The sequence below is a fragment of the Clarias gariepinus genome, chromosome 1 (genome assembly GCF_024256425.1).
Source record: "Clarias gariepinus isolate MV-2021 ecotype Netherlands chromosome 1, CGAR_prim_01v2, whole genome shotgun sequence".
Lineage (NCBI taxonomy): Eukaryota > Metazoa > Chordata > Actinopteri > Siluriformes > Clariidae > Clarias > Clarias gariepinus.
In genome coordinates, this window is record NC_071100.1 from 14,085,978 (window position 1) to 14,110,538 (window position 24,561).

Below are 24,561 nucleotides of genomic sequence, written 5' to 3' on the forward strand. Positions count from 1 at the left end.
CTTCTTTTCTATTTCTCTTATTTCTTGTTAATTTTTTTTTTTTTTAAATAAGGTCACAGGCAGTCATATAAGCAATTTACTACATATCGTACTGTGTATGACTGTGTATGTGACAAATAAAATTTGAATTTGAGTAAGGTATAAACTCTGCAATGAAAGCCGGCACGGGCGAAAGAAACTAGCTCAGGTTAATGGCTGCTTTGCGCAAATCATTTGTGGTTGTGAGACAGGGTTCAGCGCTTCAGAGTTTTGGGTTTAGAGCCGAGGAGACGAGAAAGTGGGTTTGTGATCCAAACTTGTAATTGTTACAGTAAACCAGCCCAGAGGACAATAACACAAAGATCCGTGAGCATGAAAATCTAAGGCGTGAGAAAAAGCAAGGAGCGTGGATCATGGAATGGGATCAGGTCCCATGTGCAGGTGATCTGGGGGTTGTGTTTTGTGACACATTCTGAGTATACTGTAGGTTCTTATTTAATCACAATAAGAATACAATCACATATTATTTATTTAATTACAAATGATTACTTAGAAAAATCCAGATTCTAAAACCCTATTTTAGTAAGATATTTTTTTTCTCCAGAAGTTGATCAGCCATAAATGGTATAGGTACAGAATTATGTTTAATTACATGCAGTTCAAAAAGCAGTTAATGGAATTTAATGATTTCCCATGGTTGCCACTGCATGTTGTGTAGCATCATTAGTAACATACATAATACTATATATACAAGTAAAAGCATTGGTTCTTAAGAAACTGGCACAGAAGATCCACGGCTCTGAAACACTACTGCATGGTAATTGTAATTTTATGAGTAAATTTACAAGAAAATAAACACAAATGCTTAATCCAATTGAATCTTGAAACTCATTTGCATGTTTATGTTATGCACAATTAGGTGTGTCTTTGGGACATTACAATTACATGTGGAGGATAACAAGGGAGCATTGAAAAACCAAAAAAACCCACTAGAAAATACCCATTTATGCGAGCACACTTAGGCATTTAAATGTTACTGCAAGTACTACACGCTGTATTTATACAAATCACAATGTTTATTGTTTTCAAGTTCTTTAAAAACGCTTTAATAAATCAGACCAATTTAAAAAAGAAACCAAATATCCTATTTTCATATTACTGGTCATATTTTTTACCAATCATTCTTGATATTACATTCATGGTTACTTCATAGTATTCTAATAAAATAAATAAGAAATAATACAGAAAAAATAACTCTCTCAAACTATTACAAATATACGTAAAATTTAATATAAAGGTTGTGTTATTGGTTACCTTGTGATATTCTTTAATTTTGCATATCTAAATACAGTAATAACACAGTCAAGCTCCAGAGTGCACCATTTCACCATAGAGACCAGAGCACAACACTCTAAAGTAGAGCTTACTGTATGAATATTACCAATTTCCAACACTATAATTATATATTCTTTCGCATCTAAAAACAATTAAATAATTTACAAAAACATGTAAATTAAGTAAAATAATAAATATACATTAAAATAGGCTGCTTTAAAAGTTAACCTGAACATGGCTCCCTTTTCTTCCTGTTACCATCCTTCCTAACATCCTTGGGACTCATGGTGCTATGCCTTCACTAAATCTTGTGCAAAAAAACAAAAAACATTTAAACTCACTTCCCTTGTCTTTCCACTAACACCCAAGTTTTGAACTGCTCCTGGAACTTAGCTGGCGTTCGGGTTGGCTCAGCTCGTTCGCTCCTATGGGTAATACTTTGTCTTCCAAAATTTCTTGCTGAATTTCAGTTTTTAAGGGGGACATTTGTGAAGCGGGGCATTTAGGGTATAACTTAAAAAATATTAACACTACTAATAAAAAAATTATAATAATTGAGATTGAGTGTGCTGGACGATACATGAATTGATTTTTTCTGTCTGTGAAAACAACTTATGCATTTATGTATTACAAAAAAAATGATCATGTTTAGTGAAAGCATCCAGACACTAACTAACTTCATATATGGTTTATATCTGTACTATTTTACTAATTAGGACACTATTCGATTATTTGACTCCTTATGGCAATCATGATAATGGAATAAAAATAGCACTATTGGCTGTACAATGTAGCACCTAGAGTGTTAGAGTGTCTTTGGAGTTGAATTAGGAGGTGGAGCTTGACTGGAAACTTCCTTCAACAACCGAAACCCTTTCCTCTCGCACCTCTTGGTGAGTGCTCCCATTTGAAGCAGCAAAAAGTGGCGCATCTTGCCGTGACAATGAAATTGGATTTTGGACAACTGGTGCACTTCTTAGAGCCATGACCCCTCCATTTTGCCCTTTGGCCTGTGTACTATTGTTTATCCTGGAGTGTGAAGAACTCTGTACAACATGCACAGGCTCCGTGCTCTCTACTCGTCGAGTCTCTACGACATGAACGGTACCAGAAACAGTGCCCTGATGCTCAGCATTGCCTGAGATCCCATGTACTACTGTGCCCCTAATACCCTGATCCACTCTGGTGTTTGCTTGTTTCAGTCCCAGCCTGGGAAGGGTGCTCTGGGGAGAGATTGCTATATTGGTAGCCTCTTTTTCCACCAACACCATGTTGCTTTCCTGAACACTCTTCCCATGTATCACTGTGCCTCCAATAACTTCATCCATCACTACTCTGGTGTTTGCTTGCTGCAGTCCTGGCCTGGGAAGGGTGCTATGAGGAGGTATTGCTATATTGGTAGTCCCTTTCTCCACCAACACCACATTGCTTTTCTGAACACCCAGCACTGGACCAGAGGTCAAAAGAAGAGTAGGTTGCTGTTGCTCCACTACATACATAGGAGTAGAGGGCATATAGACCATTGGCTGCTGGATCAGCAGAGTTTGGCCTATGGTGGCTAATGATGTGGCTCCTCCGGTGCTGTACATTTTAGTTATATTTGTGGTGGTGGAGGAGCTAGATGATGTTCCCTTAGTGTGAACACCACCAGCAGCATCTTTTACATTGATAGTCACTTTTGAACTAGAGGTGGGAGACGTGGAAATTGAGCTTTCCTCATGTGCAAAGGAGGAGCCATAGCTAATCTCTGCAAGCCTTTTGAACTGAGGCCCGAGGTCATTAAGAAAATCTAGATTGTTTTCCTTATGAAGATGGCTGCATATATCCTCCAAGGAGCCTGTGACCGAGTTGCAGGTTTCATAGTTAGACACAAGCAGATGATTTACACTAACTTCTTGCTTCGCCGTGTCCTGTGATTTCTGCAAAATCATAAGGAGTCAGATCTGAATACCACAAATCTACATGTTTTTCACAGAGAAGGTAATATCAAATAAAATAACAGTTATAAACAAAACAAGATCAAACTGTTTTAGCTTGAAAAGCGACAAAATAAAACAGCAGCATCACTCCTAACCAAATGGAGATCCTTTAACTGCCTAAAAACATCTCTAAAAAATGATGGCTATTTAGTTGAAAATAAAATTTTTAAGGTCACCATCAGATTTATTAAATTATTATTTTTTTTTTTTTTTGGGGGGGGGGTGTTGCAAATATACAATCTAATTGGCTGTTTAATTGACTTATTTTTATTAAATAATTTTTTGTAAAGTATATATTTTTATTTTCTAATTTCTTCATTGAAGCCAATTTTTGCTGAGCTAAGCAGTGGTGTTTAAACTGGTTTGCTACATTAAAACTGCGTCCTCTAAATAATTTTGAGCTTCAGCTCCCACTGATTTTAACGGTAAATTATGGACTCACAAATAATATTATTTTGAATGCCCTTTTTTAAAACAAACTTGCACACTAACAAGGCTACAAGTCTAAATCCGGTCTTTTACAAGCTCGGTACTAAACTATGGCAAGAATTAATGTAAACGAAGCATCACTTTGGTGCGGGGCGTAATAGTACAGAACCACAGAGTCACTGTCATCTGTGGACATTTTCATGTTTATGTTTGTGTGTATGTGTCCCTGGTTCTCTAACTTTTGCCCATCTTCCAAAACCAATGCACCAAATTGAAACTTAACTTTTAAACTGCTCCAAATGCCAATGAGTGCGGGAACATCCATGTTTAAATAGTGCCTTAATTGGCAATTTCTACAAGCCATCTTACACATGCATCCATGATCCCCTGAGCTGATTACGACTTTAAGATCATGTCTGTCTGATCATGTGTGGAGATTAATTATGATGTGCTAGAATTCTGTCTAACAGTTTTGTTGTTTTACACAGGCTGTATAAAAAAGTACTAACCTTTGCAAAATAGCTGCGTAAGTAGCTCTCAGACAGAGCCATGGAATCAAGGGTTCTGCTTGTAATAAGTTCAGAATGTCCTCCAAGTATAGTTTCAGTATTACGTTGTTCCAACATGCGTCTGATTTCCTCCAAAGACCAGCCATTCCAGCTTTCTTCTTCGTATCTGTCTCCGTATCTACGTCTTTCTCCACCTCCAAGTTTTCTACCACTGCTACCACCTCCGCCTCCACTCCCTGATGGCTGAGACAGCACCTCTAGTTCCTGAGGAAATAGAGTTAGTATCAGTTAGAATCAGTGGTGGACAAAGTACACAAATCCTGTACTTAAGTAGACTTAAAAGTACCCCATTTAAATGTCTACTTGAGTAAAAGTTTAAGAGTCAAATTTTTAAAAATGCAGGGCTTGATTAGCTCAAAAGAGCAAAAATTCTCTCTCTCTCTCTCTCTCTCCTTCCTGAGTTATTGCATGCTGTTTTTTTCACTGTCTGCAACCAGCTTCACTGCTGATTTTAAACATCTGTTACATTATCGGACAAGTTTTTGAACAAAATTATACTTAGTAATCAAAAAGTGGCGACAGACCAGATTCAAATACTACACATCAGTGTGGTTGGTTAGGTAATACAATACCATGCACAAATGTGCTCAAGTAAAGGTAAAGATATTTGCTAAGCAAAAACAAAAAGTACAGTATAATCTAATTAACCTATTCAAGGTTAGTAAAAAGACATGAAATTTATACTTACGCACAGGATTAACATCAAAACACTCAGTTACCTTTCAGTTCTGATTAGAACACTGAATTCCATTGTAGTACACTTCCAACAACAAAACTTAAATCACCCATTTTTTTTTTTTTTTATTATAAAAATAATAAAGGGTACATGTGTAAAAAACAAAAGCCACACTTCCACCTTAAACAGCCCCAATAACTAGATTGGATGCATATCTGGTATGCACCAGGCAACTTGAATGAGAATGGGCATATCATCAATCATGTGACTTTTTGCCTCTGCAAATGCGTAAAATGCTGATGTCATCAATCAGTAATGGCAGCACGGGGATTTGATACCAATAAGAACAAGTTAAACCATCTAAAATGGGACAACTGGACGCTTCTTTCTTCTGGACCTCAACATCCTCCAGACAAAATCCAGCGTATTTTTGCTAAAATTTTATCTATTGTTTAAAATAAATGAGTGATCGATCATACAACTGTGATGTGTAAACGAAACTTGTAATTATGATTGTGAACTGTTGTAATGCAAATCTAATCTGACCAGAAAATCGGAATTGAGCAGTGTTGCCTATAATGTGAACATGTCCCTAGATTTGCTGATTTGTTTATACTTCAAAATGCTTTTAAAAGAGGACATAGTTAACTTCCAGCAACTCAACCAAATCTTTACACAACCTGAGTAGGAATGAGTAATGGTCAGGAATAATAATTGCATCTTTTGATAGCAATCCAAATTATGCTGTCCTGGATTCCCTGGAATAGACAACCTTGGCATTGTTAACATACAAACTAAACGTGTCGGGTTACTTTGCTGTAACCCTGTTTCCTGAAAAAGCGGGAACGAGAAGCTGCATGAAAACGCTATGGAAACATCTTTTTGTGTTGCCGGTTGTGAAGCACCTCTGTCAGGTGACGTCATCTGATGAACCGCACCTGCAGGTTATAAATAGGAGTGAACCGGAAACATTCCTCAGATCAATTTGGTCTGAAAGGACGTCCAGTCACGCAAGCAGTGCGGCACTGGAGCGCAGCATCTCGTTCCCACTTTTTCAGGGAACAGGGTTACAGCAAAGTAACCCGAGATGTCCTCTATCAAAAGCTACACTCAATGCTGCGTGAAAACGCTAAGGGAATGAGAATATCAACGCCGCCGCACAGCAAGTGTCTGGGCCCCACTGGACCAACCTGCCACATGACACACTGGGCAGGGGGGGCACCTCTTGCCAGCGCAATAGATGAGGCAATTCCCCTGGTTAGATGAGCCCTGATTCCTAGAGGGGAAGTGAGACCTCGCACCTCATAGGCTAGGGCAATAGCATCTCTCTCCCAATGTGACAATGTGTATCCCGGGAGCTAGAGCACTGGACATAGCAGGTAATCTTAGGGCTCTAGGACAGCACAGGTTCGCCAAGATAGTGGTACATGCTGGAGCTAATGATATACGCCTTCGTCAGTCAGAGGTTAGTAAAAATAACTTTATAGAGGTGTTTAAATTAGCGAAGGCGATGTCCAATAAAGTAATATGCTCTGGTCCCATCCCAATGAGACGTGACGACATAGCTTACAGCAGGTTATGGTCACTGAACCGCTGGATGTCCAGGTGGTGCTCTGAAACAATGTGGGCTTCATAGATAATTGGAAGACCTTTGAGGGCAAAACTGGCCTGTTAGGGTGGGACTGTGTCCATCCCACTTGGGAAGGTGCTGCTCACATTTCTTGTAGTATAGCTCATAGTCTCAGAAGAGGCCTAGTTAATCAGTTACAATTCAGAGCCCAGGCCAGGGAGCAGACAGACAGGCTAAACCAACCGTCTGCTACAGATGTGGCCATTAAGACTGCGCGTGTTTTCCCGCGGGATGCCTCAATTTAGCGCGCGGCGCGCCGCGACTTGCCGTAAGCAACATTCGGGAATTTAAATAAATGTGTTGTGCTTCACTGAATATCCGCCAGATGGCGCATGGAAGGACTTTATTTAAACGCCGGACCAAGTACTGTACAACGAAGAATTGTGTATAATTACTTAGTCTAAAACAATATTGTTTCCAGTGCTGAAGCAAACATGAATTTTATTTTGCTTTACAACAGATCTTTCATGATAAATGTGTGTATATGTGCTTCATATTTTTTTCATAATGATGAAATGAGATGCCCAAATTCGTGCTTTAAAATTCTTAATAAGTTTCTTATATATTTTTTGTAATGTTTTAACAGGGACAAAACAGTAAAAGACATGGCAATGTCTCGGTTTACATGGTGTTGAAATTAATTTAATTTCCTGATAGTAGGCTATCTGATAGTCTTAACTATGCGAATGTCCTGATTCGTGAATATGCCAACATATTTTATTTAAAACGTCAAAAATGTGTCGACATCATCAGAAGACATGAATGAACTATATATATTATATTATTAAGTAAATATTATTTTATGATCACGAGCTCTTCTGGCATTTTATAATAATCATCATATTTGCTGTTTGTGTCCAGCATATAATAATTATTTCATACATTATTTAACCACGGCTGAAAATAATAGCTGGAATGTGATGTGATTGTGAATTCATGACTGAAATAAAGCAGTTTGTCTTTTGTAAAGTACTTTCACTTTACAAAAGGCAGCGTTTTTATAAAGCGTTTTTTAAAGGCAGCGTTTTTATTTAGGTTGATAAACGTGTGTTGTACAATATATACACCGCGACAGCGCGCGCAGTTACTCACTTCTCACCTTTCATGTAGGTCTGCTCGGACTAATCCGTTTTAAACCCCTCAAAACTGCGTGTATATACAGCTCAAAACCTCCATCAGTTATTAACAATAGCATCTATTTAGAAAAAATGCCCCAGTGATTTCGGAGCTTCAGAAAATCTCCCGGCGCTCTGCGCATAACACCGGGCCAACTCATGTCGGAAAGAATTTATAAATGGTTTCTAAACGTGGGCTATTGTTTTTTTTTTTTACTTATAGTATTTGTTAATTTAATTTAAATGAGGTTTGGGCTCAGGACTTCGATTCGGCATCGTGATTCTCCTCTTTAATTTACTCCATAGTTTTAATCAGCGCTCAGCCGCATGCATGGAGTTTTCCAGAGTGCACCGGCAGAAGTAGACTAATGATTACGAACGCGTCGGGAAAACAGCAAGCAGACTGACCATTTTAAAAAAACGTTTGCGTTCATTTTCTGACGCGCTCAAGTTCACCAAAAACAATACAAAGCAGCGCAGCTTATTTGCTTTCAAACATTTATAAAATCACGTTTTTTCGTTATTGTGAGTGCCCTTAAATAAAAGTTAAGTCTTATAAGGGCATGTAGTCTTATATAGTTTTATTATATAGTTTTTGCACATTAATCAGAGTCCTCATCTGTTACATTTTTGAGGACAATAGTTTTTTTTCAGCCTGTCACGGCGTGCGCCCAAATCAATATCGCTCCTCGCTCACTAGTAAGGCCGCCTCCCCTTCGGGGTTTGTTGGTTTACAGTGGATTTTACTATGCGGTGTGAGTGAGACGCGCGCACACAACGCGGAAGTGCGGCATGCAAACGGGGCAAATGGAACGCGGCCCAGAGACTTCAAAGAAGAGCAAGCGCGAGCGGACGGAGGCAGGAGCTGCTGTCCGCGGATGGCCGTCGTACTCGTATTTTATAGCGCAGGGTGCAAACCCGGGATCATTGGCATGGATGAGCCATGTCCAGCTCTGTACCAGCATGTCATGTGCGCATTATAAGACTAAAAAGTGGCAGCTGGCACGCCTAAAAATAGACGCAGGTTAATTTTTTTATAGTCTAAATTAAAATCCTCCTCTTAGTGCCTCCTATTCCTATTGTTCTTTTAGTGTCACTGCGTGTGCTTACAATGCCAGACAACATTCAAATGCAAATTATTCACTCTCCCCAAGTGTGAATCAGCTGTTCTCACCTATACATATTAACCTATACGTTCTCACCTAAAGTGTTTAGGTGAAATTCCACCTATACAAGTGTGACAAATATGCAAAGAAAAAAATAGGAAGGGGCAAATACTTTTTCATGGCACTTCACATGTAGTCAGATTGTTCCACTGGGCCGAAACTGTGGCAGGTGAAGTTATAGCACTTTTCAAATCACACTTACTATACACTGATATGAATAACTTTGAATGATGAATGCTACGTCAATATGATCTCGGGCTTGCTCCACTTTATAAAAGCAAAGCGCGGAGATGGAGATCAGGGAAGTACGCGATGTGGTGGAAAATAGGCAGTGGCGGTTCTACACTGAATTGCTACCCGGGCGAGAAAAAGCTTTAGAGGTAAATGCTGTGAAATGCTTCAAATGAACAGATTCTGCCTATAACAGGTCAGGGACAGTGAGGCTGGATCCAGCAGCGCACCACATCCCACATCATAATACATGCTGATGATGACCAACACGTCTCCCCTGATCTACCAGAGCCAAGTAAAAAGAATCGCAATCAAACAGAATAAAATTACTAGCAGCATTAACTTGTGCTAGTTATTATGATGGTGGTCAATATTAATTGAAATGTTTCTCAGCATTATTTCGTGTTCATATTGACTACCCTAATAATTAAAATAAGTAACTAGTTTACTAGCGTGAGCTACTGCTGCTACTGATTTTATTTCAGCTTACCTGTTCAGTTTTATTGCCATTCCTTTTAAAATATTGTCTTTATAGATTTATATGTTGTTTGTCTTGATGTTCTTTTTTTTTCGTTTCTTTGACCCAATATATGTTCAGTGATACTTCAAATAACATGTTTAAATAGCATTGATTTCTGTATTGTGTTATATTTTTGTACTAGTAACTGGTGTTAAAAATGTATCTCTACATTAATGAGCCAATGTATCATGGTGTGGGCTGCTGTGGGCCAGGAAGTCCAGGGCCACTTTTTGGTCCCAGTCCGCCCCTGTAATAACGAATGGAGAAAGCGCAGTCGAAGCCCGGGGATTCTGTGTTCCGCGGGGGCCAGTCGTGAATAGCTGACACTTAGTGACAGCCAATGAAATGAAAGCATTTTTGTTGCTTTACACGTGGTGTGGCGTTGCTTAAATAATATCCGTATAATATCCGTATATCCTAAAAAATCGTCCAGACCCTGGTTCCAATCCCGCTCTAGGTGAAAACGTAATAAATGTGAATCCTTTGTTTTACACTTTTTGCTTATGATAATCATTAAATTACAGCAACTGTGAGGTGAGTGCTAATGTGTTTCATAGCTTATGAAAAAAAAATTCTCAATTGCAAACATGCATTTAGTACTGAAGCATAACTTGATAATGTAATCGTATCGTGGTGTTTTAGCGAATAGCACTGGAATTTTGAGCACTGGCTGGGAATCGAACCCGGGTCTCCCGCATGGCGGGCGAAACACCTACCACTGAGCCACCAGCACCCATCTGCGTTTAAAGCGCATAAATGTAGGCTAACGTCATACATCTTTGTAGTCCTTTTGCACACGCGCGGGTGCGTTACAATAATAATAATAATAATAATAAATTTGGAGAACTACTACTACTAATAATAATAATAATTCTGAATGAAAATGAAGAATAAATACATATCAGTTTGAGCTTGACACGTTTATGAGCTCTGTCGCTTGCCGTCAATGGGCGCCTAAGAGACATAACATTTTTCGGCTTCAGTAGACACACAATACTTTAGACTGAAACACGACTGCCCCCTACAGGTATTGAAAGGCATTTTCACAGCTTGCCGCGCGCACTCGCGGCAAGTCGTGGGATCCCTTTTCCGAAAACGTGCGTTTTTAAAGGCCAGATGTGTTAATTGCTGGAGATTTTAATATTGATTTTGAGAATCCAGAAGACCCTCTGAGAACAGCATTTATGTCCATACTGGACTCGGTAGGAGTAAATCAGTGTGTAGTAGTGCTGCACGATTAATGATAACGCAATCGCAATCGCGATGTCAGGCTATGCGATTACATTACAGCAAATGTTGCAATTATATTAAATAAACAAATGCATTCGCGGATGTAACAAGACATTCATTCTAAGAGCTGTATGGCCATTTCTTATGTCAAAAATAAAAAATAACCAGTCAGACTCGTGCAGCTCGCGTGCTGGTGGTCACGTGACTTTCCGCAGCGCAGTGTGGAGACGGAAGAAAATGGATACAGAAGAGACCGACGCTGAACTTGTGCCCAGAAAAAATGCAAGCTCTATTATTTGGCGATATTTTGGTTTCAGGATATCGGACACTAAGCAGAAAGAGGTACTGCGCAAAATTGGCAAAACTAAAGTCGCTACATCAGGTGGCAACACGACAAATTTATATCAGCATCTGAAGCAACACAGAAAACTATGATAAATGCATCGCGGTAAAAGCCAAGAGTAGTAAAAAGACCAAACAAAGCACAACCCAGTGTGAGCAAAACAAAACAACACATTATTACAGATGTGTTTGTAAGTCTCAGTAAGTGACGTAGCGACGTTGAACTTGAAATAACTGCAGTGAAATTCTTTTTAACTCCTACGGACCTTTGGTTAAGCAGGACGACGGAGACATATATTAGCCTAACCGCGCACAATGAGTTTGAACTGAAAAGCTGTTGCCTGCAAACATCGTATTTCCCTGACAATCACACCGGAGAGAACATACTGTAGCCGCGAGTTTGAGAGAGGCACTGGCTGCATGGGACCTCTGTAAGGATGGTTTGGTCGGAGTCGCAACAGACAACGGCACGAACATCGCCAAAGCGGGGGGGGGGGGTTAATCACTGGACTAGGTTCCAGTGCTTCGGGCATAGACTTTATTTGGCTATCGGTAAGTTAAATTAATTTAATCTTTTCATATTTAAAGCTACTTAACTGTATGTTAGAGAGGACAGCTATTAACATATTTATCTAAGAATAAATGGAAATACAGTGTATGAGAGTGTATGACTCTAAAATTAATATGTTTAAAGGACACTTTTCTTTCCTTTAATCTCTTCTTCATCATTAGATTAAAAATGGTGAGTGATTTAATAAGAATACCAATAAAGTATATGTTACATCCTCCTTAAATGTCCCTGTTTTGGGACAAAATGTAAAAAAATATATATATATTTAAATGGGTATTTGTTTTATTTATCTGTACTTTTTACTTTTTCATTTTATTTTAAAGTTAATTTAATGTAATTTAATACAATAATGTAAAGATGTTACTGTTATTTAAATTTGTACAATTTTGTTTTAATTAGAAAACATTGTTCATTTGTTCATAGTTGCTAGATTGCACTGTACACTATATCTCAGTTGAGAAATTTAAATTTCTGCATTATTAGTAATGTGGGTGGATTTTCTTTGATAACAAGCAAGTTGAGTCATACCACTTGTTTATCATATCGCAATCGTAAATCGCAATTTTGACCTTAATAATCGCAATATGACATTTTTCCCAAATCGTGCAGCCCTAGTGTGTAGTAAGACCCACTCATAAAGCAGGTCACACTTTAGATTTAATAATATTATTCGGATTAAGTATAAGAAATTTATTTACAATTCCACTATCTGAAGTTATCTCAGATCACTATCTTGTCTCAATTCAAGGGTGTCACAGTCATAATGTATGCACAGTGCCGCGCTACCGTATGAAATGTACATTCACATCAACTACCAAACAGAGTTTTATCAGTAATCTCCCAGAGTTCCTAACTTCGATTAGATCACCTTCTGACCCCACAGAACTCGATCAGGCGACTGAATATTTAGAGTTGACACTAAGGTTTCACTATACCTTAGATAATGTAGCTCCAGTTAAAAGAAAAATTATTAGAGATAAGAAACTTGCTCCCTGGTATAACGATCACACGCGCACTTTAAAACAGACCGCTCGGAAATTAGAACGTAAATGGCGTCAAACTAAATTGTTAGTATTTCAAATAGCATGGAAGGAGAGCATCCTGAACTATAGAAAAGCTCTTAGTGTAGCTAGATCAACAAATCTCTCCACTTTGATAGAAAATTACAAAAATAATCCTAGAATTTTATTTAATGCTGTAGCCAAATTAACCAGAAATAAGACCACTGCAGAAATCTCCACATCATGCAATAGTGAGAACTTCATAAACTTTTTTAATAATAAAATTGTAAATATTAGGCATAATATTGAGGCTTTAAAACCAAACAATGTACTTGATGCAGATGTTAATTTAGCCATGTCAGATCAGAACCTAGAATACTTTACTCCCCTTGAAGAGAATGAACAAATTTCACTCATCTCTTCTGCAAATTCATCAACCTGTATATTAGATCCTGTACCGACACATTTTCTTAAACAGATAGTTTCAGCAATAACAGAACCCCTGTTGAGAATAATTAATTCTTCACTCGGCATTGGTTATGTTCCAAAATCTTTTAAATTAGCAGTTATCAATAATTAAGAAACCTGACCTTGACCCCTGTCATTGATCACGCTATTCTTTTTCACAGATTAGAAAATGTAGTAGGAATTAAGGGTACAGCCCTCTTCTGGCTCAGATCCTATCTGACCCATCGTTATCAGTATGTAGACTTAAATGGTGATTATTCTGCATGTTCTCTAGTGGAGTTTGGCGTTCCGCAGGGTTCAGTTTTAGGTCCACTGCTTTTTTTCCCTTTACATGCTTCCTCTGGGCAACATAATCCGTAAGCATGGTATTAGTTTTCATTGTTATGCTGACGACACACAGTTATACGTCTCAGCAAAACCTGATGAGAAAAAACAGCTACTAAAGTTGAGCAATGTGTGCAGGACATAAGAAATTGGATGCTAATTAACTTCCTTCTGCTTAATCCTGATAAGACAGAAGTTCTAGTCATAGGACCGCATACATCCTTTCATTTGAAGCTCATGTAGATAATATTACCAGGATAGCATTCTTTCACCTCTGAAATATTGCCAAGATAAGAAATATAAAAGCCCAATCCCAATTCTATTTTCTACCCCTTCCCCTACCCCTTGCCCCTTCCCCTTTTTCCTTGAAACGAAGTGGAAAGGGGAAGGGTTAAAATATTTCCCCTAAGAAATGGGACACCACTACAACACTGTTATACGTCATCATACGTATCCGTTCATTTACTGTACATGTCACATACTGTATGGCCGTAAGCAAAACAAACAATGCGTTATCAAAAGCTCGGCAAACTGCCGTGCTATTGAACTTTTATATTTGTTTGTAGCATGCAGTTAAGTGTATATGACATAAAAATATATTTTTGTAATATTGCACAATCGGTGCTATCCACTAGCAAACTTTAGCGTTTTTTTTGCAAACGTTTTTTTACAAAACATCACCATAATCACAAACACAAGACTAAAATTAATATACATATAATGAAAACTTGTCATAAAAATCCTTATTAGTGGCAAAAATTCGTTAAATTTATGGGTCTGCTTGCTCGAGTGAGCGGCCATCTTGAAAAATTTCGTTAGCCCTTCGTTTGAAGTGAGGTCCCGAAAAATCTTCGTTTGGAGGGCTATCTGGCCCTTCCCCTTAGCCCTACCCCTCCAACCAAAAGAGAAATGAGACAAGGGGTAAGGGGTAGAATTGGGATTGGGCTATACTGTCGCTAAACGATGCAGAAAAACTAGTTCATGCTTTCATCACCTCTAGGTTGGACTATTATAATGCCTTACTGTCTGGCTGTTCAGCTAGGTGCATAAATAAGCTTTAACTAGACCAGAATGCAGCAGCGAGAGTCCTCACTAAAACCAGAAGATATGAACACATCACCCCTATCTTATCTTTACTGCATTGGCTCCCTGTGAAATTTCACATTGATTTTAAAATACTACTCTTGACTAGGGCTGCAACAACTAATCGATAACATCGATAATTATCGATAATGAAATTCGTTGTCAACGAATGCCGTTATCGATTAGTTGGGCTGCGCTCGTTACTGAGAAGCGCGACCCCAAGATGCACAAATACACACAGCCGCTCGCGCGATGGAGGTTACAGAAACGCCGGCAGGAAAAAGCGCGCGCCCCGAGTCCTCCAGGGTCCGGGAGTGATTTACATTAAACGCCTCTAAGAAGACGGTAACCTGCACGCTATGCAAGACCAAGCTGTCACGGCATGTCATGCACTAACACTTAAAGAGAAAACGTGTTGGTGTTACGGATAGCGAAACGTCAGCAGGGTCAGTAAAAACTGTATGTCTATCGTGTAAAAGTTGTATAGTGTAAGTGCTTTTAGTTTAAACTGTTTGCTAACTCCGGGACAGTCGCGCTAGATCTGTTCACGCGCTACTCGCGAGCATTACATTGCGCAATCACCTCACGAGCAATAGTGATTAGTTACATGGCGCTATTTTAGATCAGCTTAATTTACACGGTGTGAATAACAGTAGAATATTACATTTAGTGATTGTTGTGATTTTCAGCGAATGCAAATAATAGTACATTTGTGACTATTAGCTTTTTGCATTTATACAGTTTTTTTTATAGTCCACTACAAAGTTAACTTGTAATTTACTGTGGTTTTACTTATGCATACATCATTTTATTATACAAAATTACATTATTTTAGCTGTTTGTCTTATCAACTGAATATATCAGTGTATTTTTTAACTATATATATATATATATATATATATATATATATATATATACTGTATATATTATATACTACATTTCATTTAAGGTTTAAAAATTTCCAAATTAAACATTATTAACTCTATATGTGGCTTTTGCATTTTTTAAAGTTTATTTTTATACATAAATAATACCCTGATTTATGTTTTTTTAAAATAGTTATAAGCGAAATATCTAATGAAAGAAGCGGTTAGGTTTTATCCGATTAATCGATTAATCGAAAATATAATCGACCAACTAATCGATTATCAAAATAATCGTTAGTTGCAGCCCTACTCTTGACATATAAAGCATTAAATAGTCTCGCGCCGCAGTACCTGAGCGAACTGCTAGTGTCTTACAATCCGCCACGCCTACTTCGATCAAAGGATGCAGGCTGCTTGTCAGTACCGCGTATTATGAAAAATACAGCTGGGGGCAGAGCTTTTTCTTACAAAGCTCCCAAATTATGAAATAGTCTTCCAAATAGTATTCGGGACTCAGTGTTCAGGAACACAGTCTCAGTGTTTAAGTCCAGGCTAAAAACCTATTTCTTTAGCCAAGCATTTTTATAAATAGATTTGCCTTAGGTAAGGGAGCAGGGGCCTCATGTACAAAGACTTGCGTTGAATTCATACTAAAACATTGCGTACGGACAAAGCTGTAAATGTGCGAACGCAGTAAAAAAAATCTGATGTATGAAACACTGCGGAATCCCATGCATATTCTCTTTGTACATCCGAATTAACGTGAAATTGAGCGCACGTGCACAAGCGCAAGACCCCTCCCTGCCTCCTCCCCCCTATAAATATGGTAATGACTCCACTTTGGCAGAACAAACGAAAAAGAAATGGCAAAAACAAGCAAGAAGAGAAACTTCACAGAATGTGAATTGGAGGTGCTCCTATCGGAGCTAGACGGGAGAAAAACTGTTATTTGCAAGTTTGTCCTCCGGAATTAAAAATAAAAAATAAAAAAACTAAGCTGGAATAATATATTTAAATACATCACTCACCAAGAAGCCACCCATTGCACACCCTGCCACCTTGGAGCCTTATCCCAACCATGCTGTTTGTAAGGATGAATCAATCATGGGTTGTCCCAGGCCACCTTGCCACAATATTTGTTAGGCGCATTTGAGCATCACATATTATTTGCACATTTATTAATTGGAAATGTTTCCGATTCACGTATGCAAATTCGTCTTCAGATGGCGCCTTTATAGTAATGTGCGTGCAGTCGATCGCTCTGATTACATTAAGGGAACGGGTAATGCGTGGCTCCTCGCTGTCTCTCGTTCCAAATTTGGACCAACCTCAGCACAGAGCTCAAAGAAAATAGCTCTTAGATAAAACAAACACACAAGAAATACACATACGCCAGACATGAAGTTGGCGTGGAAGAACGCACATTCTCACGTTCACTGTTAGTAAATCCGACCGTAAGCGTGAAAACTGGCGTGATCAAAGTATTTGTGCGTACGCAGCGTTGATACATGAGGCCCCAGATCTGGGAGACTCATGGACGTAGAGTATTATGGTGAACTGTTATGTTTAGATGCTGTCTTCCTTACTCTCATTGATCACTCAGGTTTGCTGACGGTAAGGTGATTGTTCATTTCAGGTGCTTTACATTTCAGGAAGCCCTCATGTTTGTGTTTCCTTCTGGCTCTTCCTTTTAGTTATGCTGTCATAGTTAGTCTTGCCGGAGTCTCTGCTTGCACTTTACAGTTAATATACACTCACATTATACATTCTGTGACTGTGACCATACCTAATTGCCATCTCTCCTCTTCTTCTCTTTTTCCCCCTCTCTCTCTTTCCTCTCTCCCCCTGTCTTCCCTTTCACTCTTTCTCTCTCGAGCTACACATGTCGTTCCTGAGCTGCCAGTGATCCAGACTCCCTCTGCCCTCCGAACCTGTCTGACCCATCCTGGTGCCCTGCTTCTGGTTGGAGATCTCGTCACATGGATGCCCTGTGTTTCTCTTTGGGATGCATCTCGTGTCTGGGAATGATTCTCTCTACCTAGAAGATGGTTCTGGCCTCGACTGGTGTTGGTAACTGTTTCTCTGGGGACTTGACAGTTCGATAGTTCAGGACTGGAACTTCCTACAATTCTACCTGAGTCTTAGACCTGGACTCCGATTAATATCAATTAACATCAGCTATTATAGCTGAACTGCCTGCCATCTAACACACTGTATAAATGCAGATGATTTACTGCTTTCTGTTTCACCCAAATGAGGATGGGTTCCCTGTTGAGTCTGGTTCCTCTCAACGTTTCTTCCAATTACCATCTCAGGGAGTTTTTCCTTGCCACTGTCGCCCTCGGCTTGCTCACCAGGGACAAACTGACCAGTTTGATTCATACACATTCACATTTCATACAAACTTAAATAATTCTTTTAATTGTGTTAAGCTGCTTTGCGGCAATGAGAACTGCTAAAAGCGCTATACAAATAAAATTAAATTGGTTCTCAGCCACAACTTGGATGCTCTCATGTGCAGAAGGCCCAAAAATATTACTGTGGATGCACCTGCCATGAGTGCTAAAGATCTCTGAAAGTGATAAACAGTCACTTTCTGGTCTAGCTTGTGTTCCTTGATGGTGTTGAGAATGGATTTGACACAAGCGGGAGACAGCTTGTCTCCGCCTTACAATCAAATTCTATGTGACACCCAAATATGTTGTCCTCTGAACAGGAAAGAGCACGCTTTTTGGGAGGGTAGAGGGGTTGTTAGATGTTTGGCATCCTGAAGCATGGCAGGAAAAGACCAAAGAACTAACATTTTATTAGAGACCGGTGTTGCCTAAAACACCAGTGGTGGCGGAGCATGAACACCGACCTGGAGTGGAGAACACATTCTCGAAAGGAATTCTACGTGCCTCTCCCCATTGGTGGGCCACCCCACGATCCTGGGCACATGAGCCTCAGGACTTCTTTGTGAAGAAGACAGTATGCCGGTCCGCCTTCTTTGAGGCGGATTGCGAAGTACGGTGCGCCGTACCCCAATTTTACGAGGGGCTGCCTGCCTCAAAACACTCGTGTGCTTCATGCCTAGCGAGAGTCAGACCCGGTTGAGATTGGGTGGCCGACAGTCCTGACTCTTGAGCACGGCGGGGAAGGATTTCCCGAAGGCTTGTTCATATAACTTCGCCTCACGAACCTAGTGGCGACTGAGTTAACGGAGTTGCCCAACAGGCCGGAAGGCGAGATGGGGGCATCAAGAAGGAATGCACGATCCTTATCCTTGATGCCTGTGAGATTCAGCCACAAGTGCCACAAGCGGAAACCATCGCAGCCATGGAACGGCCGATAGCACGAGCCGTCTGCTTTGTTGCACGAAGAGACAACTCTGTGGCTCGGCGTAATTCCAAAACGCCCTATCATCAAGAGCCCCGCCAGTGCTCAAGTCTCTCAGCAGGTCAGCCTGGTAGGCCTGCAAAACAGCCATGGTGAGCAGTGGAGAAACAACCTGATCAGCTGCCTGAAAAGCTTTTACCTCCAGGGAAAATGAAAGTCTACACAGCTTGGAAGGAAGTGTTGGCTTTTCAGGGAGGACGATGTCCCAGGAGAGATTGCCTGGAAGCGTCTCTTCTATCTGGGGCATCATCATATAACCCCGCGCTTCCACATCAACTATATTTAAATAAATAAATAAGTCGACGGCACAAAAACACGGGATAAATAGCTTACTCCATGAAAGGGTTAACCCATCATTTAGGTTGCTAAGGAAAGGGAGAAAGCCTCATTGAGGCTTCGCCCTCCGGCCACCCGACAGAAACGAGTCGTCTAATTCGAGTGCTTAGAGGCTATTTCCATCTCCGCAGATTTTTTCTTTTTTTTTCTTCTTTTTTTTAGAGAGAGAAAATGTCTATCCTGCCCATTTCACAAGAAGCGCAAGGCTTGAGAAGTGGACGAAGGAATTACCCGACCCGGTGAGCGCAAGAGAAAGGAGGGGAAATCCGTTTCCCGCAGCTCTGCCAGATGCACGCATTTTAAGCCCCAGGAATGCCCCCCGGCTCGTAGCTTCTCTTTAAGAATGCAAGCCGCACGCGAAGCACTTTAATTGAAACAGTAAGTGTGGAGATCGCCCTCCGGGATGGATTTATCACACGGAGGGACATCTCGCTTGAAACTCAGCCATATCGGTAAGTTAAACACATTCTTATTTTGCTGGTTTACACACGTTACACTTTTAAGAATGAGACAGCGCTCGTCCTTGGGCAACACATTCATTTCTGTAAAATAGTTATATGAAAACACTTTTAAACCCGGAGCACTTTCTTTCGCGTGTACACCTGCACTCACTCATTACATGCTGAATGCTTACACTCTATGTTGTCTGTGTTACATGACACAGGCCTTCTGCTATCAACCTAACAATAAACAAACAGTTTTAAACTTACATCACAAAGATCAAATTATACTGCTTTAACAGATTCATGACATCAATAAAAACCACAATATTTACAGTTATGAGGATGGCTATTCTATGTCCACTTATTCACATTTCCCCAGCATTAATCATCAAATCTGTCTCATTACATTAATCATGTAAATCACATCCTGAACTCAATATGAATTACAGTATATTAACTATTCCAAAAACTTGCTTTTAACTTTACACATCACTGTATTTAACCAATCACACTCTCACTAAATGTTAAACAAAATAACTTTTAACACCCAGTCTGACCCAATATAGCAAGATGCTGATTAAACTCAATGGCTGAAGGAATAGCATGGCTTTAGCATGGGAGCAGGTCAGTCTATACACATGTGCGCTTCTGTCTAGCTCCCTTAATGACCACACACGGCTGATTCATGTCCTTAAACATTAATTCAGGTCACAATCAGTTACTTCTTACCGACTTTCATCTGAACCATGGTATTTCAAGCATTTGTTCCTTAGTTTTGTACCTGCTAAAAGTTATGACCCGTTACCCAAATTATCGACGCCATTGTTTGCCGATTTAGGCGCGAGCACTCTTAATTAACACTAAATTCAATCATTTTGAAACCACTCTGATACCAACTACAGTTGCATAAACACATAATACTGTTGTGCATTACTTAAAGATTAATTAACATCAGCTTACCTGTAAAAATAGTTATATGAAAACACTTTTAAACCCGGAGCACTCTATTTCGCGTGTACACCTGCACTCACTCATTACATGCTGAACACTTACACTCTACTAGCGTCCACGCCCAATCCTCCGCCTAGTGTACTAATTAAGGTGCCTCCGCTAGTAGCTGATTGTTATAAAGAAACATGCGCAAAGAAACATGCGCAATATTATCAGTCAGTATCACAGTAGTTCCAAAACGCTACTTAATTTAAAAAAAATAATAATAATAATAGGGGCAATAGTTTACTCTCTTTTTAGCTGTACATAACCTTACAGGGCTACACACGCAAACACAAAACGTCATGAAGACAAAAAGATCTGAGGAATGTTTCGGTTCACTCCTATTTATAACCTGCTGGTGCACTTCATCAGATGATGTCACCTGACCGAGGTTATATGTGCCAAAATTTGGCGTGTTTAATACACACATGCTTCACAACCGGCAACACAGAAAGATGTTCCCATTGCGTTTTTACACAGCATCGAGTGTAGCTTTTGAAAGGGAACTTAGTTATGTCTCTGGCTGAGATGACGTATTGTATGGACTTGGATATTGCACATGACAATCTGGTAAAGATTATTCCTCCTCTCAAGAACTGTGTTCTTCATCTTTGGGATTCAATGTTCATCATGCAGCCATCTTTTGTTTTTATGTCTTACATGCAGTAATTTGGCAAATCCTGAATGGCAAATCCTGTGCATTTTGTTAACAACCTTTGTGAGATATAAAATAATGCTTATTCATGCTCTATCAAGTGAATAGGCATTTAGAAGAGAGATGTAAAAATGCATTTTAAATTAATCTCGAGCTACAATAATTTGCTGTCTCTCAAACTTCCATGTTTACTTGAGTTCCTTTTTTAATTATTCTATTTTTAAATGCCATCGTGTAATTGACTATGTACACAGCAATGTGGCAAACAAAGGAGTGCCACAGATTCAGGGTCAGTGTTTGATATTGTTAATGTTTATGCAGAGTTTTGCATGATCTCACATAATCTCTATGTCTACAAGGGTTTCCTTTAGATTCTCCTGCCACCTCCCACCCTAGGTGTAAGCATGTGTGTACTGTACAATGTAGGTGTCTTGTAATTCCTAATCTGCATATATTGCTGCTTTATACCCTGTGCACCCTTAATACTGAGAGAACTAATATAAATCACATACTGGACATGAATGAATGAAGTTTTAAACACCGCACAGTAACCTTCAGAGAAACTGTTCATACTTGGCCAGGATATGAATAGTCCTAAGTTCGGTTAACAGATGTTATTAGACAGCTAATTCACTTAAGAGGCTGACATCTATCATAATGCAGAACACGCATTACCTTATACTCTCCTTGGCCTTCAGTGTGATACGGGATGAGTTTCTGATTAATGTCGAAGGGAAATTCCTGGAATTTACCCAGAGCTGCAGCTCCTCCACACTCACAAAACAACAAAAACATTGGAATGACTGAAAAAAAAACATTTAACATTTTGTCATTACATTTAGACAACATTAACCCCCCTTTGTCCAAATTTTCTTAATCTTATATAGAGTCAAGTATATAAATTTTGGAACATTTTTAAAAATATGTTTTAAGCAATAACCATTCAGGACATACTGTACAGCAAGTTTCATACACACATTTATTTTGGGGGCTCATAAAAAATAGAACAAATGGCTGATGAGCAGTTGCATTGCCAGGTGTGACCTGTCCCCATGTTTTTCTGTAACTAATTAAGCACATAAAAGACCTGGAAGTGGTTCTGAGGGTGACATTTGCATTTGGTCTGTTCACTTAAACTCTCAACATGAGGTCCAAAAAAATTGTCTATGGAAGGGAAGGAGGCCCTCATTAGTCTGAAGAAACAAAATAAACCCAAGATAGAGCTAGCAAAAACATTGAAGGTGGCCAATACAAAAGTTTTTAACATTCTTAAAAATAAGAAATTAACTGGTAAAGGGGGTGATGGCTCAGTGTGTTAAATCTCTGTGTTACTGATTGGAAAGTTGGTGGACTGAGCTTACAGTCCACCAAAAAAACACTCAAAAACACCTACTATAGTATTTTATTTTCTTATGAGCAGTTATGGACTCTAATTATGATTATTAAATTTGTATGAATAACCCACAAGCAGAAATATACAGATCAGTGGAGATCATGGAAAAGGCTAAGTTGATGGTACTTACACAACAGAAGCAGGATTCCTAGCAGCAGTGCCAGAACTCCACCTGCTCCCATTAAAATGGGTGTGCTTTTTTTTCTCAGGGGTTGGCACACTTGTGCCTCTGTGCATTTGCACACAGTGACCTGAAGCTTTTGACCCTGGCAGGACTTTCCTTGCTGGTCTAGCACCTCCAGCTCCACTGTGTGGTACCCTGGCCAAAGGTCCTCCTGACTGCGTAAAATGACTGTCGTTTCTGGAAAAAGGAATTCAGAGACATACAAAGGAGAACCAAGATTTACATTTAGCATTACAAGAAAGGGTTAAAGCAATCATGCTAATCTGAATTAAAATAGTTAATAACTCCACCGTTGAGGCGTTCAACACTCCAGGTCTCTTTTGTGCCCTTGGCAACCACTCTGAATTCAAAAGGTTCTGCATTGGGGTATTTATCCCCATCTGTGGCTGTGACGTACATTACACTGTTTCCATAACAAAGCGTTTCGACTGAGTGAGTCAAAAGCGGACAGTGGTCATTGAAATCCTGGACCTGAATTGCAAGAGTTCCTGTTGCAGTTTTGGGAGAACGTTCTAAGGAAAGATTTAAGACATTAAAATACTGAAGACATTCTGTTATTACAGCTGAAAAAATTAAAATGGAAGATTTTTAAAATGGAACTAACTTTACTACTGTGCTAATACTTGAACAGTATGCATTGAGGTTCTAAACCATTTACAAAAGATTTCAAACAGAGCATTGAGACTGTTATCTGAAGTAAAACATCTGAAGGTGTTCCTGTGAACAGTCAGGAAGTGATGATCCTTGAAAATTGAGTGATAACATATGGAAATTTTGCGAAGGAGATGCATCTGTCTATAGGAAGTGTACACAAAAAGCAGTTCCACATGTTTGGCCTATTAAAGGAGTTCCTGGGAGGCCAGTGTTTTATACATGAAGCATGCAGTCCATTCATGGCTCTGGCATAATGAGTAAACTTTCTACCTTCATGGGATCCAAGCACTATTGAAACACTGAAATAAATGCATTTTTGTAGCAGGGGATTATATAGAAAACGTCTCGGGTTACTTTTTTGTAACCCTGTTCCCTGAAAAAGCGGGAACGGGATGCTGCGTGAAAACGCTATAAGAGCGCTCTTTGCATGATCGGTTGTTGAAGCATGTGTGTCAACCACAGCAAAAATTTTGGCATATATAACCTCAGTCAGGTGACGTCATTTGATTAGGTGCACCTGGAGGTTATAAATAGGCATGAACCGGAAACATCCTCAGGTCAATTTTGTTTGAAAGGACGTCCAGTCACGCATACAGTGCTGCATTGGAGTGCAGCATCTCGTTCCGGCTTTTTCAGGGAACAGGGTCACAGCAAAGTAACCTGAGATGTCCCTTTTTAAAAGCAACACTCGATGCTGCGTGAAAACGCTATGGGAACAAGAATACCAACGTCGCCGCACTGCAAGTGTCTGGCGCCCCAAAGTTGTGTAGTGTGCGCACAATAGCCAAAGAGGTCTCAGACATAACTTTGGGATGCTGGGATGCTGGGTAGCATGGACATCCAGACTATAGAATCTGACAAATGTGTGCGGAAAAGACCAACGTGCCGCATCACAAACTTGCTGCAAGGGGACACCTTTTGCCAGTGCAATTGGTGAGACAATTCCCCTGGTCGAATGAGCCCTAAATCCTAGAGGCAAAGTGTGACTACGCGGCTCGTAGGCAGGGGCAA

General features: G+C 39.6%; 1 protein-coding gene across 1 annotated transcript in view; it reads right to left on the reverse strand.

The window, feature by feature from the left end:
* Positions 1–1,995: 1,995 nt before the first annotated feature.
* The window catches only part of LOC128509898 (desmoglein-2-like protein), a 42,874-nt gene continuing 20,308 nt past the window's right edge, over positions 1,996–24,561 (reverse strand). Inside the window, exons 10-14 of the mRNA XM_053481802.1 lie at positions 23,187–23,408; positions 22,843–23,073; positions 21,995–22,122; positions 4,232–4,495; positions 1,996–3,233 (exon numbers count right to left, since the gene is read on the reverse strand). Of these exons, the coding sequence (XP_053337777.1) occupies positions 2,142–3,233; positions 4,232–4,495; positions 21,995–22,122; positions 22,843–23,073; positions 23,187–23,408 (1,937 nt within the window). The 3' untranslated portion in view covers positions 1,996–2,141. The remainder of the gene's footprint in view (positions 3,234–4,231; positions 4,496–21,994; positions 22,123–22,842; positions 23,074–23,186; positions 23,409–24,561) is intronic.